This window comes from Gymnoscopelus braueri (assembly GCF_963280865.1).
Source record: "Gymnoscopelus braueri genome assembly, chromosome: 16".
In the NCBI taxonomy this organism is placed as follows: Eukaryota; Metazoa; Chordata; class Actinopteri; order Myctophiformes; family Myctophidae; genus Gymnoscopelus; species Gymnoscopelus braueri.
The window spans coordinates 24,156,083-24,178,037 of record NC_137616.1 but is presented as its reverse complement, the minus strand read 5'-3'; the positions used below and the strand labels follow the sequence as shown (position 1 = coordinate 24,178,037).

General features: G+C 38.8%; 1 protein-coding gene across 1 annotated transcript; it reads left to right on the top strand.

Annotated features, from left to right (window-relative positions):
- The first annotated feature begins 8,624 nt into the window (after positions 1–8,624).
- Positions 8,625–19,069, top strand: LOC308103298 (uncharacterized protein). The gene is made up of 12 exons (XM_080453224.1): positions 8,625–8,699; positions 11,423–11,554; positions 11,986–12,266; positions 12,389–12,442; positions 12,662–12,709; positions 12,935–12,982; positions 13,415–13,587; positions 13,997–14,093; positions 14,283–14,639; positions 14,735–14,879; positions 15,071–15,198; positions 15,745–19,069. Exons 3-12 carry the CDS (start codon positions 11,994–11,996, stop codon positions 16,072–16,074), a joined length of 1,653 nt encoding a protein of 550 aa, XP_080309350.1. The 5' UTR covers positions 8,625–8,699; positions 11,423–11,554; positions 11,986–11,993; the 3' UTR covers positions 16,075–19,069.
- The last annotated feature ends 2,886 nt before the right edge of the window (positions 19,070–21,955 follow it).

Here is a 21,955-nt window from a genome sequence, read left to right as displayed (position 1 = left end):
TGGTTAAAATAAAGTTTGAAATTACAATGGGTTTATATAGGATGGGGGCTTGTCTGATAAAATTAATATCAATCTAAAAGCTGAATCAAGCAACTTAAAAACTATCTGAGGTGCAGACAAAAGCCAGAGTCAAAAGTGTTTTAAAATGAAATACCCTATAAATATTTAAAAAATGAATGGACTAATTAAAAATACAACTAGTTAAATAACAATAAAGATAATAAATAGCTCAAAAATGTTTCCTTGATTACAACAACATTTAATAAATGTTGGAACTAATTAAAGCCTCATTAGGTAACTTTTTTTAAAGAATAAAACTTAATTTTGTCCAATCCTTTAAAACCAAATTTCAGAACTAATTAACAATAGCCCCGTGTGGATTTAATTATTTTAAAACATAATCTCAGACTTAAACCTAACCTCTTAAAAACTATGCCTCAAAACATAGTTTAAGGGCGCGCTCCCACCAAGAGTTGGCTGGCCGCTGTTTGCAGAATCTGCCAATGCATTGTCAATGCAAATGCGTTGATTCACGCAAGAGCAGATTTTTCCGCTAGTCGCGCAGACCTTGCGTTTATCTGCTCTCCGCGACTAAGCATAAAACTGCTGGAGGCAGGCGCTGATTTTCTCCCTCTGTCCAATCGGGTGAGTCGAAGGCGGACCGTCTCAAGACTCAGGAAGCAACATGGTGCTCAAGGCAGCAGGCACAGGCGGTGCGGGCTACGGGGAGGCTCCTGAAAGTGAGTGACAGGCGCGACACTCCCGTTTTTTAGAATCCGCTGGCTGCAAAAAACTGTGGCCGCGCACAACCTGCGTTTAACAGCGGCCAGCCAACTCTTGGTGGGAGCGCGCCCTTAAGGAGTAATTCACCCAATTTTCTATCAATTACACATGCCATGAAGTCTTGAATTCATGGAGATTATTTTGTTTATGTCACATTCCTAAACTGATAATTTGATGACCAGGTGGCTGCTCAGTAGGAAATGATTTGAGTCTCCTACCAGAGAGGCTCTGCCGGTCATTGCCAATCATTTTGGCTTAGGAATGCGACAAAACAAAACAATCTCCATGAATTCAAGGCTTCATGGGCTGTAGAGTAATTGATAGAAAATAAGTCCTTTTTTGGGTGAACTACTTCTTTAACCCCAAAACAAGGGTCTACCCAAACAATGACAGGTCTCCACCGGGGTGCTCCTTCCATTCCGACATCTCACTACTCCGACTAGTGGCTTCCGCGTGCGGTTAGGGTTAGGGTTAGGGTTAGTATGGGCTCAATTTAGTTCCAATATTATGTTGTACTTGTAAAAAGATTTTGTATTTGTAAACAAATTTTGTATTTGTAAAAAAAATATTTGTATTCGTAAAAATAATTTGTACTCGTAAAAAAAATATTTGTATTCGTAAATAAAAGATTTGTATTCGTAAAAAAAAAGATTTGTATTCGTAAAAAAAAAATTTGTATTTGTAAGCAAAATATTTGTATTCGTAAAAAATGTGTCCATAAAAAAAATATGTTAAACTTTTTTGCTATATATATTTTTTTGTGTGTTTGTAACATGTGTTAAACATGTTGTAATTGTAGAATTATATTTACAATGAACATTGTGACCAGAAAAAAACAACAGTTTGCTCGCTCGAAGATCTGTTCTACGGATTGCAAAACTTTATTTTTGGCACTCTGCACTTCCGGGTATGAGCCAATCACGTGAGGCCTTTTCCACTACCCAATCATAAAGCTCCATAGGTCTCCATGGCAACATGGCAAACGGGGTTGCCATGTTGCAACCCCAAGAGTTTTAGCTGCAACATAATTCCATTGCTCAGGAAATAAACAACGGATTACAATAATATAACATTCCCTATAATCAGTAACATGTAGGTGATACCTATGTCTATCAAATATGGTTTTATTGAAAGGTAATCAAAGGCTAGATCGAGTTTAGAAAGCAAACAGGTAATGTCAGGGGGCCTCAGTGCGGCTGCAGAGTTTGATTGAGTGTGAGACTAGGACACTCATTATCCCACATGTAGTAGAGGCCCTAGGAGGGGTCCACGCGCGACTGCTTATTTTTTTTTCTAGTTTTGATTTTTGGCATCCATAGGACCTCTAATATTGGGATTTTGATGATCCCAAGAAAAAAAGTGGTCCCAAGTGTGTTTTTTTCAATGTTTTATTACCCCTATGAGACCTGGGAGATGGCTGGCTGGAACGCCGGCGAGAGTGTCTTTCGGAGACTGTGGAACGCTCAAATTTAGACGTAGCCCAAAGATAGAGATACCATTTGATTCCAGACAACCTCAGGTTTCCAATGAGACCAACCTTTTCATGCTACCTTGTCGGGAAGGGGGCTAAATACCTAATGATTCAAAGTTAAGACAACATTTTGGCGAGGGAAAAACAACCATCACCATTTTCCAAATGGTCCCTTGAGCTGTCACCTCAATATATGTGAATGGAAATGGGTTAAATGGATACCTACAAGCCTCCCCTGTACAGACATGTCAAATTTATGCCAATCTCATGCCGTTTTTGGCAAGAACCATGCAGTGTTTTGCATGCAGTACAAATATGTAATTTCCACCTATTGTAAAAAGGAGACCACTTTACTGCATCTATAGCTGTATGAGACCACTGTACTGTATCTATAGCTGCATGAGACCACTGTACTGTATCTATAGCTGCATGAGACCACTGTACTGTATCTATAGCTGCATGAGACCACTGTACTGTATCTATAGCTGCATGAGACCACTGTACTGTATCTAGACCACTGTGCTGAATCTATAAACCACTGTACTGCATATATAGACCATTGTACTGCATTTATAAACCACATACATTGACCACTGTACTGTATCTAATATAGACCACTATACTGCAACTCAACACAACTTAAAACATTTATTTATAAAGCACATTTAACATGACCAGGTCACCCAAAGTGCTGCACAGGTCGCCACGAAGGCTCGGTAGATGCAGTACAGTGGTCCACAGATGCACTAGAGTAGTCTACAGATGCACTCGAGTGGTCTACAGATGCATTATAGGTGTCCACAGTGGTCTACAGATCACGACAGTGGTCTACAGACACACTAGAGTAGTCTACAGATGCACTCGAGTGGTCTACAGATGCATTATAGGTGTCCACAGTGGTCTACAGATCACGACAGTGGTCTACAGACACACTAGAGTAGTCTACAGATGCACTCGAGTGGTCTACAGATGCATTATAGGTGTCCACAGTGGTCTACAGATCACGACAGTGGTCTACAGACACACTAGAGTGGTCTACAGATGCACGATAGTGGTCTACAGACACATTAGAGTGGTCTACAGACACACTAGAGTGGTCTACAGATGCACGATAGTGGTCTACAGACACATTAGAGTGGTCTACAGACACACTAGAGTGGTCTACAGATGCACGACAGTGGTCTACAGATGCACTAGAGTGGTCTACAGACACACTAGAGTGATCTACAGACACACTAGAGTGGTCTACAGATGCACTAGAGTGGTCTACAGACACACTAGAGTGGTCTACAGACACACTAGAGTGGTCTACAGATGCACGACAGTGGTCTACAGACACACTAGAGTGGTCTACAGATGCACGACAGTGGTCTACAGATGCACTAGAGTGGTCTACAGACACATTGTAGTGCATATGTAGACCATGTACTGCATCTGTAGACCACTCTAGTGCATCTGTAGACCACTCTAGTGCATCTGTAGACCACTCTAGTGTGTCTGTAGACCACTCTAGTGCATCTGTAGATCACTCTAGTGTGTCTGTAGACCACTGTCGTGCATCTATAGACCACTCTAGTGTGTCTGTAGACCCCTCTAGTGCATCTGTAGACCACTGTCGTGATCTGTAGACCACTGTGGACACCTATAATGCATCTGTAGACCACTCGAGTGCATCTGTAGACCACTCTAGTGCATCTGTAGACCACTGTCGTGCATCTATAGACCACTCTAGTGTGTCTGTAGACCCCTCTAGTGCATCTGTAGACCACTGTGGACACCTATAATGCATCTGTAGACCACTCGAGTGCATCTGTAGACCACTCTAGTGCATCTGTAGACCACTGTCGTGCATCTATAGACCACTCTAGTGTGTCTGTAGACCCCTCTAGTGCATCTGTAGACCACTGTCGTGATCTGTAGACCACTGTGGACACCTATAATGCATCTGTAGACCACTCGAGTGCATCTGTAGACTACTCTAGTGCATCTGTGGACCACTGTACTGCATCTACCGAGCCTTCGTGGCGACCTGTGCAGCACTTTGGGTGACCTGGTCATGTTAAATGTGCTTTATAAATAAATGTTTTAAGTTGTGTTGAGTTGCAGTATAGTGGTCTATATTAGATACAGTACAGTGGTCAATGTATGTGGTCTATAAATGCAGTACAATGGTCTATGTATGCAGTACAGTGGTTTATAGATTCAGCACAGTGGTCTAGATACAGTACAGTGGTCTCATGCAGCTATAGATACAGTACAGTGGTCTCATGCAGCTATAGATACAGTACAGTGGTCTCATGCAGCTATAGATACAGTACAGTGGTCTCATGCAGCTATAGATACAGTACAGTGGTCTCATACAGCTATAGATACAGTACAGTGGTCTCATGCAGCTATAGATACAGTACAGTGGTCTCATGCAGCTATAGATACAGTACAGTGGTCTCATACAGCTATAGATACAGTACAGTGGTCTCATGCAGCTATAGATACAGTACAGTGGTCTCATGCAGCTATAGATACAGTACAGTGGTCTCATACAGCTATAGATACAGTACAGTGGTCTCATGCAGCTATAGATACAGTACAGTGGTCTCATACAGCTATAGATACAGTACAGTGGTCTCATGCAGCTATAGATACAGTACAGTGGTCTCATGCAGCTATAGATACAGTACAGTGGTCTCATACAGCTATAGATACAGTACAGTGGTCTCATGCAGCTATAGATACAGTACAGTGGTCTCATACAGCTATAGATACAGTACAGTGGTCTCATGCAGCTATAGATACAGTACAGTGGTCTCATGCAGCTATAGATACAGTACAGTGGTCTCATACAGCTATAGATGCAGTAAATTGGTCTCCTTTTTACAATAGGCGGAAATTACATATTTGTACTGCATGCAAAACACTGCATGGTTCTTGCCCAAAACTGCATGAGATTGGCATAAATTTGACATGTCTGTACAGGGGAGGCTTGTAGGTATCCATTTAACCCATTTCCATTCACATATATTGAGGTGACAGCTCAAGGGACCATTTGGAAAATGGTGATGGTCGTTTTTCCCTCGCCAAAATGTTGTCTTAACTTTGAATCATTAGGTATTTAGCCCCCTTCCCAACAAGGTAGCATGAAAAGGTTGGTCTCATTGGAAACCTGAGGTTGTCTGGAATCAAATGGTATCTCTATCTTTGGGCTACGTCTAAATTTGAGCGTTCCACAGTCTCCGAAAGACACTCTCGCCGGAGTTCCAGCCAGCCATCTCCCAAGTCTCATAGGGGTAATAAAACATTGAAAAAAACACACTTGGGACCACTTTTTTTCTTGGGATCATCAAAATCCCAATATTAGAGGTCCTATGGATGCCAAAAATCAAAACTAGAAAAAAAAATAAGCAGTCGCGCGTGGACCCCTCCTAGGGCCTCTACTAATGCCATATGTCAAAATGACCGGCTTCACCGGGAATCGTGCGTGTGTATTTTGCTAAGAGATTGGTTACATAGTTTAATTGATATTAATTTATTAGTGCATTAAATTTCCCCATCCACTTTAATGAAAAGTGGAAAATGAAAAAACTCGATTTCAAGTATTTTTTTCTCAGAAAATGTAAGGGCTAGAGTTACAAGGCTTGGAGGGGAGGTTCATAATTTAGTCAGAAATTATCCAAAAACAAAAGTACACCAGTCGGCCTCATGGTGGCGCTATAAAAGCCCCCTTTACGTTTTGGCCTTTAACTTTTGAACCGTAGGTCGTAAAATAAAAATTTTTTTTTCCCTCTCTTTTTTTTGGGTCATGACACAACTCCCCGTATAGGCCACGCCCATTTGCGTCAGGATCGATTTTCCGCCATTTTGAATTTTCTTCAAAACACACTTTTAGCTCCTCCTCCCACATATTTTGTCCAAATTTCACAAAAATCGGTGCACATGATCTCTGGACCCATACGATAAACACCTCCAAACGGAATTTCATTCAATAAATGACTTCCAAAATTAGCAGGAGGGATTTTTACAAAAAAGGCCAAAACTCACGAACGAAACGTCCGGTCAATCCCAAATTTGAATCACATGTCAAGGGTAGTTTACTCAACGAATCCCTAAAAGCATTCCCACTTTGATCCATAGGGGGCGCCACGAATGCACAAAATGTAACCGTTTGATGCAAAAACATGATTCTTTTTGGACCAATCCACTCCATTTAAGCTACACATGATCTCTGATGACATGTGACAATGTAATTGGCTTGCACAATTAGTGGGAGGGGCCTACAAAAAATGTAAAAGCCTGTGACTTAATTTGGACTAATAAATATTTTTTATTTTATAATTAAAAAACTTTTATTATTTAATTGATATTTATTGTTAATTAAATCTATTAAAAGATTGTTTAGGAGATATTTGACAGTTCCTGGGAGGATTCTACCTGGCTTTTGTTGTGTATTAATATAATAATATTGATAATTTCTCTACACTTCTAATAGCCTACATGACTCATATATGCTATTTAATGGTAATAGAAGAAATATGCCTACATATATGAGACACACAGGGCTAAATGCGTATTTGATGTGGCCTGTGTCAAATACATAAATGTGAATGAATACATATTTCTTCTATTACCATTAAATAGCATATATGAGTCATGTAGGCTATTAGAAGTGTAGAAAAATATGTAGGCCATGCCAGCGCTGTAGTCTAGTTTTTGGCAGGATGTGATTCCCTCCAACACACATATATACAGTATCTAATAATAATAATAACAATAAAATAATAAAGCATCACTCTTGCACTCTTAAATGGTAATAATAAATGTTCTGCATTGAAAATTACAAGCTGATGAACATGTGCTCTCTATTATTCTAGTCTCACTCTGCAGCCGCACTGAGGCGCCCGGACATTACGGACAAAATATGTGGGAGGAGGAGCTAAAAGTGTGTTTTGAAGAAAATTCAAAATGGCGGAAAATCGATCCTGACGCAAATGGGCGTGGCCTATATGGGGAGTTGCGTCATGACCCAAGGAATCTAGGGGAAAAATATTTTTATTTTACGACCTACGGTTCAAAAGTTAAAGGCCAAAACGTAAAGGGGGCTTTTATAGCGCCACCATGAGGCCGACTGGTGTACTTTTGTTTTTGGATAATTTCTGACTAAATTATGAACCTCCCCTCCAAGTCTTGTAACTCTAGCCCTTACAGTTTCTGAGAAAAAAATACTTGAAATCGAGTTTTTTCATTTTCCCATTAAAGTGGATGGGGAAATTTAATGCACTAATAAATTAATATCAATTAAACTATGTAACCAATCTCTTAGCAAAATACACGCGCACGATTCCCGGTGAAGCCGGTCATTTTGACATATGGCATGTGGGATAATGAGTGTCCTAGTCTCACACTCAATCAAACTCTGCAGCCGCACTGAGGCCCCCTGACATTACCTGTTTGCTTTCTAAACTCGATCTAGCCTTTGATTGCCTTTCAATAAAAACATATTTGATAGACATAGGTATCACCTACATGTTACTGATTATAGGGAATGTTATATTATTGTAATCCGTTGTTTATTTCCTGAGCAATTGAAATATGTTGCAGCTAAAACTCTTGGGGTTGCAACATGGCAACCCCGTTTGCCATGTTGCCATGGAGACCTATGGAGCTTTATGATTGGGTAGTGGAAAAGGCCTCACGTGATTGGCTCATACCCGGAAGTGCAGAGTGCCAAAAATAAAGTTTTGCAATCCGTAGAACAGATCTTCGAGCGAGCAAACTGTTGTTTTTTTCTGGTCACAATGTTCATTGTAAATATAATTCTACAATTACAACATGTTTAACACATCTTACAAACACACAAAAAAATATATATAGCAAAAAAGTTTAAAATATTTTTTTTATGGACACATTTTTATCTTACGAATAAAAATATTTTGCTTACAAATACAAAACTTTTTTTTACGAATACAAATCTTTTTTTTACGAATACAAATCTTTTATTTACGAATACAAATATTTTTTTTACGAGTACAAATTATTTTTACGAATAAAATTATTTTTTTTACAAATACAAAATTGTTTACAAATACAAAATCTTTTTACAAGTACAACATAATATTGGCACTAAATTGATTCCATAGGTTAGGTATAGGGTTAGGGGTTAGGGTCTACTCTTAAAAAGGATGTGTTAAAATCCTACACATTTTTTGTGTTATTATATTCTAACACGTGTTATGTTACATTTACCAATCATGTGTTAATATCCTAGACACACTCTGTGAGTTAATACTATTTTAACACATAAGATAGTCATCACGTGACTTTAACATAACATGTGTTGGCCACTAAGTCGCGCGCGCCGTTCTGCTCACTCTTCTGGGCTGCACTCAAAACATCTTACTTCACAGAAGTTGGAGAAGCTGCGGGATTCGGTAATATCTTCTTCACAAACATGGTAAGACATATGAAAACGTTTTATAAAATCATTATTATCTTAAATGACCAACCGCTGTTTTGCAAAGTAGCCTATTGTGTGGTTATTAAGAATAACAGCTTTGTGGATAAGGTTAACGTTTGCATAGCAGCTAGCTTGAGTCACAGAATTTCCGTGTGTAGCACGGTGCATGTTGTGAACTTATGGGTAAATTAAATTAGTTTAGTGGTGTCTAAATGAAACGTCAGTTGGCTCGTAACTTGTGTATTGTGATAGTTTTGTTCGGGCTGTAGTTAATTCGCTGTACATGCAAAAAAAAATGAATGAACGAGGCGAGCTGCATTTAGCATTTGGCGCTTGGCCATAAGAGTTCCGGTCCAGTATAGGAAACGGAAATGGAATGTGTGTGTGTATGTATGTGTATGTGGAAAAGGGCCGGATACAGTACGCGGGCTCTAGACCAGATTTAGCGCGCAATGTGAATAGCTTTCCAACCGTGTTTTGCTTGTGGAATAGTTCTTTAGAGACACGGTAAGAAATAGGAAAATGTTTTATTAAAATAGTTATGTTAAATGACAAACCGCTGTTTTACCAAGTATTGTGTGGTTATTAAATAACAGCTTTGTGGATAAAGGTAACGTTAGCATTGTAGTTGTTAGCTAGCTTGAAATACAGAATTCCCATTTGTACCGCCGCACGGTGCATGTTGTGAACTTATGGGTAAATTAAATTAGTTTAGTGGTGTGTAAATGAAACGTGAGTTGGCTCGTAACTTGTGTATTGTGATAGTTTTGTTCGGGCTGTAGTTAATTCGCTGTACATTCAAAGAAAAATGAACAAGCTACAGTAACTTTTGGCGCTTGGCCATAAGAGTTCCGGTCCAGTATAGGAAACGGAAATGGAATGTGTGTGTGTATGTATGTGTATGTGGAAAAGAGCCGGATACAGTACGCGGGCTCTAGAACAGATATAGCGTTCAAGGTGAATAGCTTTCCAACTGTGTGTTGCTTGTGGAATAGTTCTTTAGAGACACGGTAAGAAATAGGAAAATGTTTTATTAAAATAGTTATGTTAAATGACAAACCGCTGTTTTACCAAGTATTGTGTGGTTATTAAATAACAGCTTTGTGGGTAAAGGTAACGTTAGCATTGTAGTTGTTAGCTAGCTTGAGTCACAGAATTCCCATTTGTACCGCCGCACGGTGCATGTTGTGAACGTATGGATTAATTAAATTAGTTTAGTGGTGTCTAAATGAAACGTCAGTTGGCTCGTAACTTGTGTATTGTGATAGTTTTGTTCGGGCTGTAGTTAATACGCTGTACATGCAAAAAAAAATGAATGAACGAGGCGAGCTGCATTTAGCATTTGGCGCTCGCCCATGTAAGAGTTCCGGTCCGGTATCGGAAACGGAAATGGAATGTGTGTGTGTATGTATGTGTATGTGGAAAAGAGCTGGATACAGTAGGCGGGCTCTAGACCAGATTTAGCACGCAAGGTGAATAGCTTTTCAGTGTTTGTGCAGTAGTTCTTTAGAAACAATGTTTTATTAAAATGTGTTTTGTTAAATGACAAACCGCTGTTTTACCAAGTATTTTGTGGTTATTAAATAACAGCTTTGTGGATAAAGGTAACGTTAGCGTTGTAGTTGTGTACTACCACCGCACGGTGCGTGTTGTGAACGTATGGATTAATTAAATTAGTTTAGCGGTGTCTAAATGAAACGTGAGTTACATTTATCACTGTATTAGTTTAATGTTTTAATTACATTTATCACTGTATTAGTTTAATGTTTTAATTACATTTATCACTGTATTAGTTTAATGAGTTATATTTATCACTGTATTAGTTTAATGTTTTAATTACATTTATCACTGTATTAGTTTAATGTTTTAATTACATTTATCACTGTATTAGTTTAATGAGTTATATTTATCACTGTATTAGTTTAATGTTTTAATTACATTTATCACTGTATTAGTTTAATGTTTTAATTACATTTATCACTGTATTAGTTTAATGAGTTATATTTATCACTGTATTAGTTTAATGTTTTAATTACATTTATCACTGTATTAGTTTAATGTTTTAATTACATTTATCACTGTATTAGTTTAATGAGTTATATTTATCACTGTATTAGTTTAATGTTTTAATTACATTTATCACTGTATTAGTTTAATGTTTTAATTACATTTATCACTGTATTAGTTTAATGTTTTAATTACATTTATCACTGTATTAGTTTAATGTTATATATGTATGCAAGTGTTTGGTTTGTTTTGTTTTATATTAATACACATTAATGGTATTTATGGATTAAACCTAATCGCATAATTTGATATTATAGCCTACAATGTGAAACTGTCACACTGTGAGCTTGTAGATGGCTATTTCTTTTCAACTTCTTTTTTTGTTTTTATAGCAGATCTACAGTGCTTTGTGAGATTACTATTTAACATGAAGTGTGTAGTGCTTAAATTGTTTAATTCCTGCTTTTGGCTGGAAAATAAATGAATGAATAGAGTTGCAACAACAGCCATTGACAGCCCATACATCCAAACAGAAAATTGCTATCTGTGTTACACAATGTTAAACCCACCAGCATTGTAACTGTAGGAAAGCTTGAATTATCCTCTTTCCATCTGTAAAGTGTTTGTTTGGTAAAAAAAACAAAAAAAACACTGTAGACATGTTATGATGAGCTACTTTCTAATAACACACATCTCTTGTGGCATCTCCCCAGTGCGACCACCAGGATAAATCTGGGGCCTCTTCCTCACACTGAGGTTTTGAGCAACGCCAAAACCCCAAGTGGTTGTACTGGCCAGCTTCCAGTGTTCCTTTGACTAAATTAATGTTTTTAGCCACAGACAAGGTGAGTTGCAGGATGGGAAGTGACTAAAGGTACTGTCTATTCGTAGTAAAAAACTTAGAACATCACAGAGAGGCAGTGCATTACTGTATGTTATGAGTTAATTTGTCTTACTTCACATTGCACGTTCTGATGTGACTATTGCACATGTGCACGTTGCGATGATTATGCTGAAACGATATATCCCGCAGCCCTAATATTAACACATGTAAACATTGTGAATTTGAAAAAAGTTGTGTATTTCTTTATTCCCAAAATATTTGGTGTCTGATCACACTGTAATACTGATAACGGATATTAACATTCCAACATCGAACCAATGCCGATATGTTTTAAAAAATCATGTGCATGACTAACTGCTGCCGATATATCGTGCAACCTTAGCATTTTTCCATATTTTGTAACAAATAACTATTTTTTTTGCTCTTTTCCAGCTTGGAAAATGGAAGCAAGTGGGCCTCCCACACTTGTAGCTTGTCTCCTAGATGGCAGGGAGATCTGGAAAAAAGTCTTGCACCTCAACACCACTGCTGAAATTGTGGAAACCGCCAAACGCTCATTGACTTGCAGAGCAGAATTAGATCGATTTCTTATTTTTAATTCTTCCTTTGATGACTTTGTTGACACAGACATAGGTGGCAATGTAGCACAATTGGACAAATATCAAATTCTGTTCAAGTCAATGAAGCCAGAGGATGAGCAACAGAGGCAGCTGGTATGTATGCATATATTAAATAGTAGCCCCCGTTCTGACTTTTAAAGGGATAGTTCGTTTTTTAAATGGGATACATCAGGATGAGCAAAACATTAATCAGTGACATTATTTTCTTTTTTAAGGCTCAACCATCGAGACTGAGTACAGATGCACCTGGTCCTAGTGGTCAAAGTGGGGTATGTATGTGTCTGGGAGATGCATAGATACAGTACTACCTAGTATCAGATATTGTGCTAATGTCAGTGCAAAACATCAAAGAATTTCACTCTATACGAAAACTTAGATGATTTATTTTTGCTCATGGAAGCGTCATGTTGGATTTGAGTGTGATAAGCTACTTATGTACAGCTGTAAACACATTGTTGTGATTTACATGGGTCTGTTTTCTTTTTAAGGATCAACCATCGACTCATGAAGCACCTGGTCCAAGTGGTCAAAGGGAGGTATGTGTCTGAGAGAGATGCATATATGCAGTAATATCACATATTGGGCTGACGTCAGTGCAAAACAGTATTGCCAACTCTTTTTTTATTTAAGTTTTTGCACATGGAAGCGCGTCTGATATCTTGTGCCTCATTGACGTTGTGCAGGCTTCCTTGGTATGACTGAACATCTAATCTCAATTAGCATTGCTCTTGTTCAAGCAGTGACATTTCTTTCTTTTAAAGGCTGGACAGCTGAGTGCCGGTGCAGCCCGTCAAAGTGGTCCAACGCAGGTATGTGTATAGAGCGCAACAGGCACGTGACTTTTGGGCCCCGGAAGTAAGTTCCTCCATTAATTTTCTCCGTAGGCATTTTGATAAGTTCTTGAACCAAGCCAACACAACAATAATGAGCAAGAACAAAAAAACAACAGGGATGTTTTCCTGTTATGTTTTGTTTTTGCTTATTATTGTTTTATGGTCGCTCAGGATGTGTGTATATAGCTCAGTGCTACTCTTGGTAAATTTCCACCGTGCGCTGCACTCAAAAGTTCTAATTGTTTTCCCTTTGACATATGCTTACCCTCTCTCAACTTAACCTTGCACTAGAGAAGAAAAGATTGCTGTGAAGGCAGCGTAGAGTATTGCCTTATTAACACCCAACCAATAGCGAACTAAAGTCTTTGCATATTGTGTGTGTGTGTGTGTGTGTGTGCTCTTTTCCAGAACGGTCAAGGACAACTTGCGCACAGCTTTGACGCAGCCAGTCTAGGTGCGCTCATTGACCACAAAGCCCCATTGGTCCGAGCTGAATATGAGAAATCAGGAACACTCTCCGGGGCATCCAGAAAACTTCTTGTGAGAATATGTGTCGGTGATCTGGTGGAGCGAAGAGGATTGTGAGTTCATTCTTAATTTCTACCTTAGAGACAAAAAGGATTTGAATGGTATTGCAGGCCATTTTGGCACATTTTTGGGGGGCACTACCCACACATTTAGCTGTGTTGCTCATTCCACGAATGTTAAAGTGGAGATATAATGGCTCGAAGTCGAGTTTCCTAACTTTTTAAAAAGTAATTTACTTCTGAAATGTGCAATTTAACGCAGAAAGGAACATGAAATGTGACTTGACGCAAACAGCTTTTTTACGAGTTTAAGATACTGGGGCGTGTGGTTATTTTTGGCATTTATGAGTCGGGCAAGATGTTCTGCAGTGATTTTAACTCTGAGGAAGGCAAAAAATATAAAATTTGTCCTTGTATATTTTTCTAAATCTTCTGGCTTCAAAATCTTTCATTTTGCTTTCAGCTACCCTGGAAATCCTGACAAGGTGATCTTGGCAAAAAGCATAATAACAGTCTTCCCATCACTGCAGATCAAGATGGGCGAAGAGAATGAAGGATTTGTAAGTGCAAACGGATGTATTTCAGTAAAATACAATTTGCATTGTAATATTCGCTTAGAGGGATACTCTACTGCCATTTTACAGTGAGCTACACCTTGTCTAAAATATGAGTTTGTATTAAGGTGAGAAAAGGATATGACTCTGGCAGAGTTATCCTTAAACAATTTATTTTATTCAACTGTGATCCAGGAGCACTTCTTTGACCCAGTGTCCCACAGTGGATTCATTGAGGTGAAACTGCGCAACCTACGGAGAACACTTCATGAGGACCAACGTCGCTATTCCAAGCGGGGGAGTTCCAGTGGTCCTTCTGCATTTGGTCCTATTGCAGTTACTGTAACAATGGATATGTCCATTGGGGAAGAGTCCGTCACGGAGTGGATAACTGCCACCAAAAGGCTGAGACCAACTGCTGAGAATTCCACAGCTATCAAAAAGGGTATGGAGGAAACCTACGCCCACCGAAGACTGTGGATCAATGGAGAGTCACCAACAATGGAAGAGATCTTTCAGCAGTACCCTCGGTTCATAGACCTGCCGTACTTGGTAATTATACAGCATGTTATATTGCAGATGCACATCTGGAGCCTAGACAACAGGCAATACTAATGTAATTGCTGTATTATCTGCCACTTTTCCAGTTTGATGCAGAGTTCACCAAAATGTTCCCAGGGAAGGAAGACCTCTTCCTTCGAAAATGGGAAGGACATATCGTTCCGAAACTACTGAAAGTGGCTGCAATGGAAAAAGACCTCAGTTTCCTTCTTGCTGGTGAAGAGAGTGATGGTAAGTTACTGTACATCAAATCGGGTAATTTGGATTAATATTCCCACTAGGGATGAATCAAAAGAAATGTTTTATTGATCTGAATTCCCCCGGCACAGCCTTTTCTGTTGGGATAATTTGCTGGATAACTTTTTTTGGAGGTGGCATCAGTAATGGTGCGTATTTTCCATTTTGTTTTGTGTCCTGCTCAGAGTCCCGTTCCTTCAGAGCCCTTCAGATCCTCACACACCTCCTACCTCCTACAGCGTCAGGGAGGACCAAAGGATCAACCAAAATCAGTGTGAAATCGGCGCTGTCTTACATGTTGGACATCAAACCGGTAGGAAAGCTCCTCTTGTCTCATGAATCTCCCACACCTTATTTGTGAGTCCCTGTCTCAATTATTACCACATTTTTATAAGTATTTCACTTTCAAGGGACTATGCCCCTTTATTAAGTTATACCCCTTTATTAAGTTATTGAGAGTTAATTTGAGTTGTGGACCAATGATGTAATATTTTGTGCATGAATGACATCACTGGTCCACATTAACTGTCAAACAAAATGATAATAGTATTTCTAGAGCTGTAGTACAATTGAAAAAGACGTGTAGAAGAAAAAGAGCTAGCTAACTTTATTATTATGATCATCTTGGACGGGCAGGCGGTTTAAGTCACTAATTGTCAGAAAAGTGACACAAATCGACGCCCGCCACGCACACAGACACGGCAATGCGTCACCTACTGGCGAATACAAAGTAGTTTATCTCGAGAAACGTTTGTCCGATCTACTTCAAACTTGGGGAGTGCGCTTAAAGATTATAAAATAAATATTGCTATATTGCCAGCCCTATTTGATATATACATGTATGTGCTTGTTTTCCTAGAATGGAACCAGCATCCCCAGCCTCGTGGAATCTCCTGATGCAGAAGTGGGAGCAAGCTTCCAGCCGAAGCTTGTTTGTTTGGGACACCCCAGTACAACGGCTCAATACATCATAGTGGTTAAGAACGACAAAGTCGCCATCCCACTTCAAGATGAAGGTTTGGCCTGCGCCCTGGACAAGCTGTTCAAAGTGTTCTGGGTTTGCAATGTCTCATATCCTCCCCCACTTCTCTCAGTCTATGCGTTCTTGGAGCATTTTTACGGCATAGCCGTCACAGGTACAAAGAGATCGAAAGTCGTTGAGCTTATTGCAAAGCTCCAGGCAGTGTAAGTAAGTTGTAATACATTGTGTACAATGTACATTTGTCCCAAGTGCAAGAAACCCATTTCAGAACAAGTAAGGGCACTTATCAGTCATCTTAGGCAAGTACATGCAATTTCAGATGGACAGGATTATACAATTGTATGCAGTCAAAATCACTGTCAAAGAACCTACCATAAATTCAATTCCTATGTTAAACATCTTAATAGAGCCCACTCTCTTGCTGCAAACCCAGAACACGCTGAACACGTGGTCCATGTCCGTAATGAGTTAGCACAAGATGACGCAGAAACATCCTCTAACCAGGACATTGCAGAAAGTAATCTGGACTGTGAAATGGACACTCCAATGGATGATCATCGTTTGTTAGACCACCGTGAAAGTGCAGCTTCATTTGTTGCCAAAATGTACTCTGCATCAAATTCCACCTTAACGGATGTTCAAAAAAGCATTGTGTGCACGCAAGAGCTAATGGAGAACACATTGGATTCTTTAAAGCATAAAACAACATCTTTGCTTAATAGCTACTCTATATCAAACGATGATCCCGCTGTCCAATCTTTGATGCAGGATTTTGAAAAGGCACACAACATGTTTTCAGAGATTGATACCCCCTACAAAATGTACAAATATTTTTCAGAAAAAAAATCCCTTGTCAAGCCCTCAGAAATCTTATTGGGGTACAGAGGTGACACTGCAAGAAAGCGGGGGAAACTTACTCAAGTAATGGTTGCAGACACTTGCCAGTATGTATCCATTATTGACACCATAAAGTTTCTCTTTGAAAGTGAAAAAATGCAGAGACTCTCTAACCAATCGAACAAAAGTGTTGATGGTAAAATGCGTGATTATTGTGATGGCACACATTTTGCACAACATAAATTATACAGCAGGTATTCCAATGCCCTACAAATCCAGCTTTATTTTGACGACGTAGAAACTACCAACCCCTTATCGTCAAAAACTAAGGTTCACAAAATGGGAGCGGTTTACTATTGCTTGAGAAACCTCCCTGTGGAATTCAACTCCTCCCTTGCAAACATTCACCTTGGTCTACTCTTCAATTCTATAGACCGAGACAAATATGGCTTTGGCAAAATATTAGAGCCTTTGTTGGATGACATTCAAATTCTTGAAATGGAAGGGATAGAGGTTCAAATTGAGGGTCAGAGTAATCGGCTCCATGGAACTATCTGTCTCTTGTCTGCTGATAATCTTGCCATTCATTCACTTGGAGGGTTTTTGGAAAGCTTTTCAGCCAACAGATATTGCCATGTATGTTTAACTCACAAACTAGATGCCCAGCATGTGTTTGATGATGATCACCAGGAGTTTCGTACTAAAGCAAACTATGAACAACATGTTATGCTTAACAATCCATCTCTAACTGGTATAAAAGAGGATTCCTGTTTAAACTCGGTCAATTATTTTCATGTGACTGAGAACATTTGTGCCGACATTATGCATGACATTTTAGAGGGTGTGGCTCTAGTTGAAGTAAAACTGATGCTAAAACATTTCATCTATGAGGAGAAGCTTTTCACATTGGAGGAGTTCAATGACAGATTGAGAAGCTTTGATTACGGTTTTGCAAATGAAAAAAACAAACCTACTGTCATTCTTAACTTAAGGACATCACAGAATCCCATTAAACAAACAGCTAGTCAGATGTGGTGCCTATTAATCTTTTTACCCTTCCTAATAGGAGATTTTATACCTGAACATGATCAACATTGGGAATTGTTCCTGCTCCTCAGAGAAATATGTAGCATAGTGTTTGCCCCAGTTGTTAGCAATGGTCTGGCTATCTTTCTGAAACAGTTGGTTATAGATCACCATAACCTGTTCAAGAGTCTGTATCCAGACAGGCCGCTCACACCAAAACATCATTTTATGACACACTATTGGCGCATGATGATCAAATTTGGTCCACTTTTGAAGTTGTGGTGTATGAGATTTGAGGGTAAGCATGCTCCACTGAAAAGGCATGCTCATGTTGTGTGTAATTTCATCAATATCTCTAAGACTCTGGCTTATAAATGTCAAGTTCAAAGTATGTTTCATTGGAAATTTGGTGACCCCCTCACAAACCAAATTACTGTCCCAAACTCATTTCCACTCATTGTTAGATCTCTGGCAAAAAGTGATCAGCTCATTGAACATTTTAAAGCACTTGGCTATGATGTTGGCATTTGCAGCACAATTCATGTGGCTCACTCTGTCTGTGTGCTTGGTCAGACATACAGAACTGGTTGTGTTCTTGCTTTGAACCGTGACCTGAGAGGAGAGCGTCTCTTTGGGGAGATTATACACATGTTTCCAAATTGTGAAAAGGAAGAGGTGTTAATTTTTATTCAAATTTTATCTGTGAAATACTTTGATGATCATCTGTTTTCTTATGTGGTGGAGCGGAATGCTGAGTATAAAATGATCTATATAAAGGATGTAGCTGACATCAGACCACTAGATTTGCTGTCATCTTACAGTGATGGAAACAGACTCTATATTAATCCAAGATACAAATTGATTGCTTAAATTTGCATTACTTTTAAGTGTTATAAATGGTGCCGCCTGTAAGTGGCTGTGTCCACTGGCCTTATGGTCCTGCATATTTATGATGGTGTGTCCTGATGTCCTCTGCAGTGATCATTTGCAGGTTGTTGCCATTGTTGACTTCCCTCTGAATTCTGAATTCTTTTTTTTTAAAGATTTTTGTTTTGTTACTATTGTTAAATGACACTAGATAGTTGTGCTACAGACCTTTTCTGTGTTCTATGTCTGTATTCTATGGTGTTCTCAAATGTTCCATTGATCCCTTGGAATGCCAAGGATATTGCACAAGTGTGAGGATTTGTTTATTTCAATACGTTTATACCTCAAAAGAGTATTTCAACCAGTTTGCACTGAGATTTCTCAATTCTGATGTTTATTGTTATAAACCTGAATTTCATTTTTTTGTTTAAAAAAGTTGGTTAAAGAGAGTCAATGTCAAATGTTTACTTATATAAACCTGAATGTCTTATGTATTTCAGGTGTTTGCACTAATGAGTTTGTTCAAAACTCAGTCTTAAAGTCAAGAGTTTGCACTGTTTGTTACAAATATCTGAAAGTCAAATACATTTTAATAAATGTTACCGATACTTGAATTTCAAGCAATTGTTTATTTTTATCTTTTTGTGAGCATTTTAGTATTTTCTGCGCTGAGTAAGTACAGCTGTGTAAACTAACACAGCTCTGTATAAAATAACACATTTATATGTAAATTTGTATAAAAAACACATTAACACAGCTATGTGTAAAATTACATGAAATAACACACTTCTGTGTTATCTTTGAAATCCTAACACAATCGGTGTGTTGACACATTTAACGCATGAAATAACACATTTCTGTGTTGTCTTTGAAATCCTAACACAATCGGTGTGTTGACACATTTAACACATGAAATAACACACTTCTGTGTTATCTTTGAAATCCTAACACAATCGGTGTGTTGACACATTTAACGCATGAAATAACACATTTCTGTGTTGTCTTTGAAATCCTAACACAATCGGTGTGTTGACACATTTAACACATGAAATAACACACTTCTGTGTTATCTTTGAAATCCTAACACAATCGGTGTGTTGACACATTTAACACATGAAATAACACACTTCTGTGTTATCTTTGAAATCCTAACACAATCGGTGTGTTGACACATTTAACACACAACATGTGTAAAATCTGTCAACACAAAATTATGTGTCAAAACAACACATTGTGTGTTGTCCTTAACTAGACACACAGATGTGTTAAGAAACAACACATGATGTGTTATTTTTGACACATTCGTTTTGAGAGTACCACTTACCTCCTTCCCTGTAAATAGCTATATAAACTGTAATCAGGATCCTTTTCATAACTTAATCTCACAAAAACAATGCCTAATCATAACCTCACACTAATGTAACATTTGTTTTGGATAAAAAAATAAAATAAAAAATACTCGCAGCGGCCTTCGGATCCTTATATTAATCTTGGGGGGGGGCTTCCTGGTCCTTGCTACCAGGAAGCCAATCAGAGGCAGGTAGGGTAGGGCTGGTCTATGGAGGCGGGCTTGGTCCTTGCTGCCAGGAAGCCAATCAGAGGCAGCTAGGGCTGGTCTATGGGGGCGTGTGTCCTTATTCAATTCCATTCGCCAGGCTGCCAGGAAGCCAATCAGAGGCAGGTAGGGTGGATCTACAGGAGTCTGAACTCAGTGAACTGAGTGAACTCAGTGAACTGAGTGAACTGTAGTGCACACTGCAGACAATCATCATGCAATTAGGCTATAGGTGAAACATTTTCATTTATTTTTTAATTAAATGTAGTGAAAATAGCTGATCTACAAGTTCACAATGCATCACATTGCAATGCATTGTGATCTGAGCTTGTAGATCAGCTATTTTCATTATAAATGTTGTGCTTTGAGATTTTGACTTGCCCATTGGTGTGACATTCAAATAAAAAGTTTGAAAAAAAACTGTCAATTGTATTCAATGCAGTGTCACAACAGTGGTATGATACTGGAATCCAAAGTAGCCTATATATCCAAAAATAATTCTGTGTCCCCTACAGTATGTCTCTTACAGTACTTTATGTAATTCTGTCCCCTCACTGAGGACATTTTACAATCTCGATGCCAATATATTAGAGAGTGGATATGTTATGTTTAACTTTAGTAAATTGGGTAGCTACTGGATTGATGCATCATGATTAAGAATGGCACTCCTATGTTCAGTGATCCTGGTTTTCAGGAATCTCATTGTTTGTTCCAATATATGCAAAGGCCACATGGACATTTCAGCATATACAGTGTATAACATTTTCCTTATACACAATATAATGCCCCTAATGTCAAATGTATGTGTGGAGAAAAAAAAAGATATGATCAATTTTCAAACATACTGTACTGTAGGGCAGTGGTTCTCAACCTGTGGGTCGGGCCCCCACATGATTTGTGGGGGTCCCTAGATGACAGTAAAGTGACTTTTAAGTTATTTTTTATACCTAAAGAAAAGAAAAATAAGACCATTACTGCATCAAAAGTAACCAACAAACTGTAAAAACTGGTCAAACATTGGCCAAATTGTCAAATAATAAAATAATGGGGGACTTGCTGTCAAGCATTAGAGCCCACATGTGGTATTCACCCTAACCACTCGGCTATCAGGATAAAGGGACAATTTGAAAAATCCAGTCAATTTATTTTAATTTCTGAATTTCTAACACTTTTCTCTGCAGATAGTCGGATTTAATCAAGGCGCTGAACAGAATGGACTCAAAAGCAAGTATGTGGAGGCAGGAGTAAAGTCAAAACAAGTTTGTTTATTAGACACAGGAGGGGGTGGAAACCGGGAGTGAATGGGACAGTGTAGAAGCGTGGTCAAATGGGCAAGCATGGGGGTCAGAGTTCCTGGGGGTCAGAGTTCCTGGGGAGCAGTCCACCAGTCGTAGAGCAAACTGGTCTGACTAAGCCGGCTGTCAGCCGTTCAGACAGTTCTGTTGCGTTGCACTGATGCAACATTCATTTGTCATTCATCGTCGCTTGCCATTCATAATTATTGATGCAATTCACATTTTGATGCTATTCATAATGATGTAATGCAGTGTTGTCATACAAGATGTGCTATCGCAATGTTTTCATACAGTAGCGACAGCAGTGACTTTGGCCATTTTCCTTCCACACCTCCTGCATGAAGCGCGTGACCCGAGATGATGTTGGTTCAAATCCAGCACACATCACCAATGGTTTTGATAGTCACTGGCCACCTACTGTATTGCTCATTCATAAGTGTTCATGTTGCATACGTGCATTCCTCGCTCCTCTCTTCTAAATAGTGAAGAAAAAAAAAGCTCAGTTGCC

Coding starts and splice junctions, on each gene's coding strand:
- LOC308103298 (XM_080453224.1), top strand. CDS start 11,994: ATGGAAGCAAGTGGGCCTCCCACACTTGTAGCTTGTCTCCTAGATGGC. Junction 12,710..12,934: donor GTCCAAGTGGTCAAAGGGAG/GTATGTGTCTGA, acceptor TTTCTTTTAAAG/GCTGGACAGCTGAGTGCCGG. Junction 13,588..13,996: donor CTGGTGGAGCGAAGAGGATT/GTGAGTTCATTC, acceptor TTTTGCTTTCAG/CTACCCTGGAAATCCTGACA.